General features: G+C 39.6%; 1 protein-coding gene across 1 annotated transcript; it reads left to right on the plus strand.

The window, feature by feature from the left end:
* Window positions 1-35: 35 nt before the first annotated feature.
* ubl5 (ubiquitin like 5) lies at window positions 36-10,885 on the plus strand. Its single transcript, XM_052042230.1, has 5 exons — window positions 36-129; window positions 4,157-4,224; window positions 9,006-9,089; window positions 9,311-9,348; window positions 10,161-10,885. Exons 2-5 carry the CDS (start codon window positions 4,169-4,171, stop codon window positions 10,202-10,204), a joined length of 222 nt encoding a protein of 73 aa, XP_051898190.1. The 5' UTR covers window positions 36-129; window positions 4,157-4,168; the 3' UTR covers window positions 10,205-10,885.
* Window positions 10,886-11,445: the final 560 nt, after the last annotated feature.

Here is an 11,445-nt window from a genome sequence, read left to right on the forward strand (position 1 = left end):
GTCACGGCGTCGCGGCAGCTGATTGGCTGGCGCGAATGTCAATCAGCGAAAAGGGTGCGGTTATCTGAGGTCCGCGGCCTTGTCGTCGTTGCTGTGCGAAGCCGAGCCTGAGTGGTGGTACTGCGGCGGGTAAGTGATCCTGTCGTCTACCGTGGTCGACGGGGACATTTATTTTAAATCATATTAGGCATTAAACTTTAGGTTTTTTTAAACTTTTAGGGCGTTATTGGTTGTCTCTACATCATCTGGTGTCGGCCGGCCTGTGGGCCTCGGGGTGGAGGGATCCTTGAGCGCTGGGTTGTTTTCTTTTTATAATATTTTTATTAATTCCACAAAAAATACAGTACATGCATCAAAGAGAGGATAAAATACTACTGTTAAATCATACTTGAGATCACAATGCTCTAAATTAATCACATGTAATAGTTAATAAAAAATTGGAATAATTTTATTATATAATATCTACACCCACTACTCTGGGCTGTTGTTAACAGTGGTCTAGGCACAAGTTACCTTCACTGTCAAACACCTCAGAGGTGGAGGGGTTGGGAGTCCCACATCTCATCAATATTATGAAAGTTAATTTCAACAACATTGACTTCCTTCACTTATTGCTATCAATAATGCTTAATGGTATCATTGTAACCGTGGGGTAGGGTTGGAGGTGGTCACGGTGGAAATTTCCCCAAGCCAAAGGTTTATATGGTAGTGTCGCCTCACTACAGGAAGGATGTGGAAGCCATAGAGAGGGTGCAGAGGAGATTTACAAGGATGCTGCCTGGATGGGGGAGCATGCCTTATGAAAACAGGTTGAGTGAACTCGGACTTTTCTCCTTGGAGCAGCGGAGGATGAGAGGGGGACCTGATAGAGGTGTATAAGATGATGAGAGGTATTGATTGTGTGGATAGTCGAGGCTTTTTCCCAGGGCTGAAATGGTTGCCACAAGAGGGCACAGGTTTAAGGCGTTGGGGAGTAGGTACAGAGGAGATGTCAGGGGTAAGTTTTTTTTATTCAGAGTGGTGAGTGTGTGGAATGGGCTGCCGGCAACGGTCGTGGAGGTGGATACGATAGGGTCTTTTAAGATACTTTTGGATAGGTACATGGAGCTTAAAATAGAGGGCTATGGGTAGGCCTTGTAATTTCTAAGGTAGGGACATGTTCGGGACAGCTTTGTGGGCCGAAGGGCCTGAATTGTGCTGTAGGTTTTCTATGTTCTATTATTGTAGATATCTTTCGTAGGAATCATGGCACAGAAGGCTGACCATACCAGCTGAAACTAGAGACACAAAACAAAACCTCAGTACTTGTTCCAGGTCATGGCTGTTCAAGTGTTCTACAAGTTGGCTTATAAATGTGGTTTGTGTCTCTACCTTTTTGGAGCCCAACTGCTGATTGGGGAAACAAAAATGCTCAACCTGTCAAATCTTGAGAGCCAAATCCCTTCTGTTAATATCAGAGTCATACTGCACAGAAAGAAGTTCGTTGGCCTACCATGTACACATTAGGGCAATCAATTACATGTTTTTTACTAATAATCTATACTCCTATGCTGTGGCAATTTAAGTGTTCATACAGATGCTTCTTAAATGTAGTTCGAGTACCTGCCTTCACCACCTTGTGAGGCAGAATGTTCCAGATTTCAACCAGCCTCTGAGTGGAAATTTTCTTCCTCAGATCCCCTTTAAACCCATACTTTCTGGTCCTGGACATCTCTGCCATGGGGTTTCTTACTATCTATTCCTCAATTTGATATACCTCTGATTGCCCCATTATAGGAAGGATATGGAGAGGGTGCAGAAGAGGTTCACCAGGATGCTGCCTAGATTAGAGGGTTTATACTATAAGGAGAGGTTGGACAAACTAGGGTTGTTTCCTCTGAAGCAACAGAAGATATTTATAAGGTCGTGGGATCTTCTTTGCCAGATTCAAAATGTCTAATATTAAAGGGTACACATTTAAGGTGGGGGTGTGTGGAATTCAAAGGAGATGTGCAGGGCAGGTATTTTGTTTTAAAGTGGTGGCTGCTTGGAATATGCTGCCAGGGGTGGTGGTGCAGGCAGGTATGATAGAGGCTTTTAAGGGGCTCTTGGATAGGCATGTGAATATGCAGAGAATGGAGGGATATAGACCATGTGCAGGCAGAAAGGATTGGGTGTTACTAGCTAGATTAGTTTGGCACAACATTGTGGGCTGAACTAATCTAGCTGTACTGCAGCAACATGGTGTGCTGTACTGTTCTGTCAGATTCCCCCCACCCCACAAAGACAAGCCCAGTCTCTCCTCATAACTGAAACACCCCAAGCTGATATCCTGGTGAATCTTCATAACACCCTTTCCAGTGCATTTATGCCTTACCGACAGTGTATTGGTACAATTAATAATATATCACCACTGATTGATAGTACCATTGATATTAATGATAACAATCAGCATTTTTAATCTTTTTGATAACATCATTGATTTAATCATCACAGGTTATCACTGTTATGGCCTCCTTTGCATTGGAAAAATTCAACACAGATTTGGTCATCACCTTATGGGGCACTTGTTCAATCTGCAGGGGGAATCCTAAGCTTCCAGTGGCTTTCCATTTTAATTATCCATCCTGCTCCCTCTCTGACCCATCTCTGTGTGGTCCCCTGCATTGTTGCAATGAGACCCAACATAAAAGCTTGAGGAACAGCACCTCGTCTTCTTTCTGGGCACAATGCAGCCTTCTGTACTTGATAATGAATTCTCCAACTTTGGGTACCTCTTTCTTTTCCTGTATCAGTGCTGGTCATTTCTGCCTGTCATCCATCTGTAATTCTTTTTGGCTTGGTTTTTCTTTCTCTACTAGTATTGACTGGACTGCTTATCATGTTCCGCAACTTAACACAGACAAAAAACATAATGTGCCCCTAACTGCCACATTTACTCATTTGGTCTCGCCCTATTGGAGATGTTCCATTTGTTTGACCCATTTCTCTTCTTTTCTCCACCCCCCCCCCCCCCCCCCCACCCCACCAACAACCTTCTCTGCAACTGAAACTAACTTGTTTTTCCTCCTTCCGAATTCTGACAAAGCTTCTTGGACCTGAAAAGTTAACGTTCTTTCTCTTTTTACTAGCGCTGCTTCACCTGCTGAGTGTTTCTGGCATTTTCAGTTTTATTTCAGATTTCCAGCATCTGCAGTTTTTAAAATTATCATTGCTGTTAATAGCACAACCAATATCATTAATATCTTGGCATTGTCTTTATCATTAAAATTGTTATTAGCATTACTATGATCTCTAGTGTGTTATTAGTATCATCATTGTAATCAGTGCCTTTTCTCTATTATGAACCTATAGCCTAATTAAATAGAGCAATTGTCTCAGTTAAGCCAATTTTTCTTGATTTTATGAAATTAGAAATAATACAGCACAGCAGGTGATAGTCACAGCTGAAGAAAGCAGGAGAATGGGATCATTAAGAGAAATTGAATAAAGTGCCAATTTGGACACAATGGACTGAGTGCCATTGTTCTTGTGTTCACATAATCTAAGACCCATGGACATTAGCTTAATTCTTTAGCCTGTAGGTTAATGATAAAACAGGATAGCTCTTATGCAGCACTGAAGAAGTATACCCACCCACATTTTCTTTTTTTTAATTGGATTGAGCTGCAGACAATATCTAGCTTAAATCTGCCCATCTGTAAATTTGTCTGCTCATTCCATTAAATGCTGAATTTGGATATGCTGACAGTCAAAATAGATAGCAAAATTGTGGATTGAATTTCATTGTGAAATAGATAAGATATCTTTATTAGTCACATGTACATCGAAACACAGTGAAATGCATCTTCTGCATCGAGTGTTCTGGGGGCAGCCCGCAAGTGTCGCCACACTTCCAGCACCTTACTGGAAGCATGCCCACAACTTGCTAACCTGTACATCTTTGGAATGTGGGAGGAAACCGGAGCACCCGGAACACCTGGAGAAAACCCACGCAGACATGGGGAGAACATACAAACTCCTTACAGACAGCGGCCGGAATTGAACCCAGGTCGCTGGCGCTGTAATATTACGCTAACCACTACACTACTGTGCCTGCAATGAGAATTATGATTGGGATTATATTCCAACAATTGCATTACTTTCTTTTAAATCTTTTTTTTCCTCATCTTTCCAGGAATTCTTTAAAATGATTGAGATAATTTGCAATGACCGTTTGGGAAAGAAGGTGCGCGTGAAGTGCAAGTATCCTTTTAAAATGCGTAGTAAATATTGTTTTTTTTGAATTGGGATATTTACTGTTCTCGGGTGGTGGTTAAGTAGTTGGTGCCCTATTTACCCTGCTGGTGGTGCCCCTGCATCCCCAGACATAATGAATACAATTGTATACATGCAATGAGTAGCATATATTGGATATGGAAATTATTAGTGTATGAGTAAAGCTTGTGGATATTGTAGCATAGACCTACAAGCTGAATAACTAGTTGCATGAAGGGAATTTAGCTTTTTTAACATATTTCTTCTTGATACCCTGTTTTAGTTTCTTGTGTTGAGATTTTAAGAGCTGTTCTTTGCATCTTTTTTTCCCTCTTGCTGGCTAAACCTGAGCATCCATGGTAAATCAGTGTCTGCAGCTTGAGTTATTTTAATATCAGTAGAGGTGTGGCCTTTGTAAAAGTGAAACAGAGCAAAAATGTTGGATCCTTCTGCCCTCAATCATTCCTTTTATTTCTAAACTAGAATGGAAATCTTAATTGATTTGTGTGGGGAATTTAATGTGTATATTGTGACTGGAGTCACAATAATTAAGTAATTCCTCTATCAATCAGTTCTGGTGAACCTGCTGCTATAAGTGATGGAGAAATGTTATGCATGAAATCAATCTGTAATAATCTTTCACTTGCTGTATTGAGATAATTGCCCTGCTTTTTGGAGTAAGTTGCTGAATTTTATTTTCTTCACCCCTTCTTGGTAGAAAAAAATTGATGTTGGTTCCTATACAGTTGATTTGCTGTGAGCTGAGGTGTAACCATGCTCTGGCTTCAGATCATTGGCTGACATCATGCTGTCCAAATACACTGTTTATGATCTAACTAAGTTGGGGTTATGCAAAATGCCTACAAGATCAGTTTTCTCTAAAAATTCATTTTCTTCACTAGTGGTGTATTATGGCTAAAGTATGTGCCAGCTGCAAAATGCACTGTAGTGTCTTGCCTGAGTTATTTCCAAGCTCAACCTCTACCATCAAAAAAAAGAGTAGCAGGCACATGAAAACATCACCTGTGAGTTCCCCTCCAAGTCGATGCATTTCTGACTTGGAAATGTATTGCTGTTATTCCATCCTGGAACTCCCTATCCAACGGAGTATAGGAGTACCTTCACCACAAGGACTGCAGCCATTCCAGAAGGTGGCTCACCACGTGAATGTGCATTTCAATATGTAAATTAGGAGAGAGAGCAGTGCAGTCAGCCTCTCGAGCCTGCTCTGCCATTTTATAAGATCATGGCTGGTCTATTTGTAACCTCCACTCTGCATTCCTGTCTACCTTTGGTCTTGATTATCAGAAATCAATCCTTGCCTAAAAACAAAATCTCTTAAAAGAAATCTCAAAAAAAAACTACTTCCATCATCCTTTGAGGTAGCACGTCCTAAAGATTCACAACTCTCAAAGGAATAAAAATTCTTTTCATCTGCTCTAAATGAAATGGTCCTTTTGTTTTTAAAACAGTGTCCCCTGGTTTTGGATTCTCCCACATGAAACCTTGTCCATGCTATCAAGATATCTCTGGATCTTGTGTGTTTCAATCAGATCACTTCTCAATCTTCTAAACTCCCAACAGGTACAAGCCAAGCGTGTCTAACCAGTTCAGGTATTAGATTTCTTGCTTGAACTGCTTGCAATACACTAACTTAAATGCAGTATGTCTCTTTATTTTATACACCAGATGTGGTCACACCAATCCCCATTATAAATGTAGCATAACCTCCTACTTTTATGTTCAATTTCCTTAGCAATAAATAATATTCTATTAGCTTTTCCAATTATGTACTATACCTTGTGTATTAGCAAATCGTGAACCAGGGCGCCCAGATCCCACTGGATCTCAGAGCTTTGCATTCTCTTGCCACTTGGATCATGTGCTTTTTAACAATTTTCTTGCCACCATGGACAACTTCACAATTCCCCACATTATGGTTGATTTGTCAGATCACCCAGTCACTTAACCCAGCTGTATCCCTTATCCTCTACAATATAATTTTTATATTTTTTGTCATCAAAAAATTCAGCAACTCGACACAGGGTGCCTTCATCCAAGTCATTTGTATAAATTGTAAGCAGCAGCACCACTCATTACATCATGCCAACCAGAAAGAGTTCAATTATTGTCTACGGTTTCCTTTTTGCCATTTATTTTCCATACACATTAATGTGTTTGCCACCTTTGACATGACTTTTTTATTTCCTGCAATAACCTTTTGATGCAGCACCTTATCGAATATCTTAAGTAATCTTAAGGTCTCCTTTATCCGTAGCAGGTGCTGCTACTTTAAAGAAGTCCAATAAATGGGTCAAACTTGATTTCCCTTTCACAAAGCTATATTGACTTTCCTTGAATACCTTGAATCTTTGAGTGCCCTGCTGTTCTGTCTTTAATTAAACCCTTTATCATTTTCCCAATGACAGATGTTGAGCAACTGGCCTGTAGTTAGTCAGCAAGTCCAACAGGTAGTTGAGAAGGCAAATGGCATTTTGGCCTTTTATTGCAAAGGGTTTTGAGTTTATAAAATAGGAAGGTTTTGCTGAAGTTGTACAAAGTGTTGGTGAGATCACACCAGGAGTACTGTGCATTTTAGGTCCTCTTGCCTAAACAAAAAAAAGAAAGCAGTGGAGGCAGTCCAAAAGGGATTCACCAGGACAATTCCAGGGATGAAAGAGTTGACCTATCAAGAGAAGCTAAACAGTTTGTCTCTGTATTAGGAGTATAGAAGAAGGAGGAGAGACCTTATTGAGATGTATATAAGATCCTGAGGGAGGAGGGTAGATGTTGACATGTTTTTACTAGTGGTTGAGTCTTGAATGAGAGGACAAGATAACTGGGTTATAAGATAAGTGGCCTGTCATTTAAAACAGGTGTACAGAAATTTTGTAGTGGGGTAAATCTCTGGAATGCTCTACCTGAGAGTTCTGGAGGCTAAATATTTAAGGTGCAGGTAGATAAACTTGGACAACTGGCACAGAAGTAGTTTTGAGACCACCATGGATCAGCCATGATCATATTGAATGGTGGGGCATGCTTGAGCCAGGTGGCCTGTTCCTCCTCTTTTTCTTGTTCTTGCTTTCTGTCTCTTTTGAACAAAGTTCTTGTTGCTTTTTTATTTCAATTAAATGGAATGTTCCCTAAATCTAGGGAATTTTGGAAAATTAAAATCAACATATCAACTATTTTGCTTTTTAAGATATCTTTATTAGTCACATGTACATTGAAACACACAGTGAAATGCATCTTTTGCATAGTGTTCTGGGGGCAGTCCACAAGTGTCGCCACATTTCCGGCACTAGCCTAGCATGCCCACAACTTCCTAACCCATACCTCTTTGGAATGTGGGAGGAAACCCACACAGATACTGAGAACGTACAAACTCCTTACAGATAGCGGCCAGAATTGAACCTGGGTCGCTGGCGCTGTAATAGCATTATGCTAACCGCTACACTACCACTGTGCTTTATAAAATCCAAGGATGAAAATCCATCTGAACCTGGATACTTGTTCACAGTCCAAACAATTTTCTTAGGAAAATTCCAATTGGGAATGGGTACTAAGTTTTCTCCATTCCTTTCAATTCCTGATTTCCAACTTTCTGCTTGTGTGTTCTGAAATTGCCCTTTCCAATTCAAATTATTAATGGCCATAAATTGTGACCTTGTTAGCAATGACACATCCCAAAAATGAATAAATAGAACAAATTCCACTGGTGGTCTTGTTGTTCTTCTGCTAAGCATAATGATCAGCGTTGTTTCCAACTAAGCTTCAGAAAATCTTTTTATCTTTTAAAGATAAAGTAATGGTGTGCAATGTTCTTGTTTGTTGGGATTAAAGAAACCTTGGCATGAATTTAGAGCCTTGGTCTAAAACCGATCTTGTGAATGGATCTAATGTGCTTATAGTTGAGTATTGGGGTACAGGTCAAAGATGGAAGACCTTAAAGTGGAAAAGGGATAGAGAAAAATTTCAGAATGTTTGGACTTTGGGAGCTGAAGGGATGGTTTCCAGTTTTCCACTGGTGGGTGAAGCAAGTGTATAATGTGAAGGCTACAGGTCAAAACAATAAGAAGGAAGGAGGGTTATAGGATTGACTATGCTACTAGGATAGAGGTAAATGGAGGACAGTGAGGGTGAGAAGGTTGTTGTTGAGTGGGAAGAGTAGTGTAACCCACCACATTGAAATCTGCCATGCAAAACAAGGGGAGAATGTGTCATTTCTACCGTGTCATTTGTGACTTTGGCAAGGGCGATCTCAATTTTGGGGTATGTGTCAAATCCTTATGGGAGAATATGGGTGTCCATCTCTCTCCCATCATTGTGAGGAAGAGGATGTTGAACATGATTTTATTTTTAGGAATACGAGACATTAATGAATCTCTCCTTAATAAGGGGTCAAGATGGTGATTTAAGCATCTGACTGTAACACCTAATATATCATGCTTATGATTAAGCTCAAGTTCTAACAGCCAAGAAATGTGACTTCTGGAGTGACCTTCTCAAAAGCTGTTGATTTTTATGAATGGTTCACTGTATGTGTGTTACCAGTTGGTAATGGATCAGTTGGATCTTGAGTTGCACTGATTCTTAGAATTAAAATGCAAGGCTGTGCTGGGGACTGATATTTTGCAGAAAAATACTGAATTACACTTGAATTTAATCTTGTGTTTGAAAACAGTAAAAACAAAGGACCACTTGCAGGACAGTAGGATGGAATGTCATAGTTCAATGTGTTTTCTTTCCTTAATGTTTCTATTTCCCAGCCCTGACGACACCATAAAAGATCTGAAGAAATTGATAGCTGCACAAACTGGAACAAAATGGGACAAGCTCGTCTTGAAGAAATGGTTTGTTCTCTTACTTGGCTTTTATTGACACTACATTCCTGAATTGGACTTACTTTAAGCATTAAAATGTTTTTTTTTGCTCTCCCAAAAAATATACGCTCATCAGAATTCTAGCCCTTCAACTAAAGTTGAACCAAATGTCATTCTGGAGTGGTCCAAGTGAATAAAAAAAAATGTGTACTTCAATCCCTTGTTCTAACTTTAACTTTTTCTAATTTTAGGTACACCATTTTCAAGAATCACGTTCAGTTGGAGGACTGTATCTTTTGCTCTTACGAATTTGCACAGATGATTTCAACCAGTTCTGAATCTATAGGTGTTTGTAGGGGGATCGGAAACAAATCTTTGGAAATTAGGACCAGATGTTATCAGTTTGTCCTAAAATTTGCAAAGGACTGTCTACTGGTCAAAGGAAAATGTTCTAAAATTTTTTTTTGAAAAATTATGCCCAGTAAGTAAAAACAAAAAATACAAAGCTTAACTTGATTACCATAGAAAAAGGTTTTTATTTGGTATTTAAATATCATTCATGAGGTGGGGTGTCAGAATCATCTAGGCCTGAATTTTATTGTCCGTTCCTAATCATCCCCTGAAATGAGTGGGCCATTTTAGAGTTCAGTTGAGAATCAACCACATAGGACAGCAGATATCCTCCCCTAACTAGATGGGTAGTTTCATGTATGATGTTGCTGAAACAGATACTGACATTAGCTTTATAGTTCCAGAATCTATGCAAGGCTGCACAGTGGTACAGCTAGTGGAGCTGTCACCTCAGTGCCAGAAACCTGGGTCCAATACTGAATACTGGTGCTGTCTGGAGTCTGTAACTACATGGGTTTCCTCAGGGTGCTCGGGTTTCCTCCTACATCCCATAGATGTGTGGGTTAGTAGATTAATTGGTCATTGTAAATTACCTCGTGTGTATGTGAATGGTAGAATCTGGGGTTAAAAATCATTTTAAGATTTGGAGTTTTCCAGATCTTTGCATGCTGTAAAGTCACCTGAAAGAAACCATTCTCTGCTCTGTGTGTGTGTGTGTGTGTGTGCAAGCCTTAACGAAATTGCCTTCAGATGAGATCCACGATGGAATGAACTTGGAGCTCTATTACCAGTAAAGTGTATTGCAGCTTGAGAAGTCTGCCACAAATAATCAACAGCTTGTGGAAAAATGAGTTTGAAGCTTCAGAATGAACATTTTATCTGTACTTTCCTGAACAGTACTTAATTTTTGTTTAAAGAAAGTTCTTTGTGTTTTGGAACACTTAGCCTCTGATTTCTCAACTTTGTCCAATACAAGTTGCTTTTAATTTCCAATGTTTATTAGCAAATAAAAATGGCTATCTGTGTGATTACACCATATCTTTTTTTCCTCTCATCCTGACTGTAAACTTGTTTCACTCAGCATGCATTTTTTTTAGACTAGATATTGCCTTGAGCATCGTGCTAAATGGAGTCATGCAGTTGCTACTGTTTCTATTGATTTAAATTTGTAAGAATTGCCAGCAATTGAGTGAAGAAAGGAAATAGTTTCAGAAGATTGAAACTTTTTGTTCTGATTAGTGAAGTTTAGCATGTCTTCTGTATCTGGTGTAACAAAGGTTGGTGGAGGATACTTCATCGAATTTTTTCCCCCATTCTCTCTGCAGGTGCAAGTTCATTGACTGGTTTGCATGCACTTGCACCATTAGCCAGCTATCGGAAAACTACTGTTCTCTGTGAACTAGGCTTAGATTGACGAGAACCATGTGAATATGTACACTTGGTAGAATGGAATTAAAACCTAGAGATGTGCTTTCCTTTTCGTGTTTTTTTTAAATGTGCAATCATTTGCCTGTGCCGCCTAAATTTGATTGTAATATATTTTGTTTATGCTGATTTTTGAAAGTCTTTTGTAGCTGATAAATATTTGAATACTATTTAGTCTTGAGTAATATGTCTTTAATTTTCAGCTACTGAGATGTTATTTTTAAATAGATGTAAATCACCCTTCTGAACTTGCCAAAAGCCAGTTCTTTGTTCTCCGTACTGAACATCAAACCTGCTCCATCCCTGCTGTCTCTTTACCCTGAGTTTGCCTTTGTATCCATCGCATTGCAAAGTCTGCCCAAATTTCATGCTGGGATGGCGGGACTGGCATATTCACTGGAGTTTACAAGTATGAAAGGAGATCTCGTAAGAATCTACAAAATTCTAACAGGACTGGACAGTTTTGAAGGATAAAGGGGTAAGGCTTTTAAGACTGGATGCAAAAACATTTCTTTGAGTTGTGAACCTTTGGCATTCTCTACCACAGAAAGCAATTGAAGCCAAGTCAATTAATAGTCAAGGAGTTGGATGTTCTTAGGACAAGAGGGAT

The sequence above is a fragment of the Pristis pectinata genome, chromosome 31, assembly GCF_009764475.1.
Source record: "Pristis pectinata isolate sPriPec2 chromosome 31, sPriPec2.1.pri, whole genome shotgun sequence".
Lineage (NCBI taxonomy): Eukaryota > Metazoa > Chordata > Chondrichthyes > Rhinopristiformes > Pristidae > Pristis > Pristis pectinata.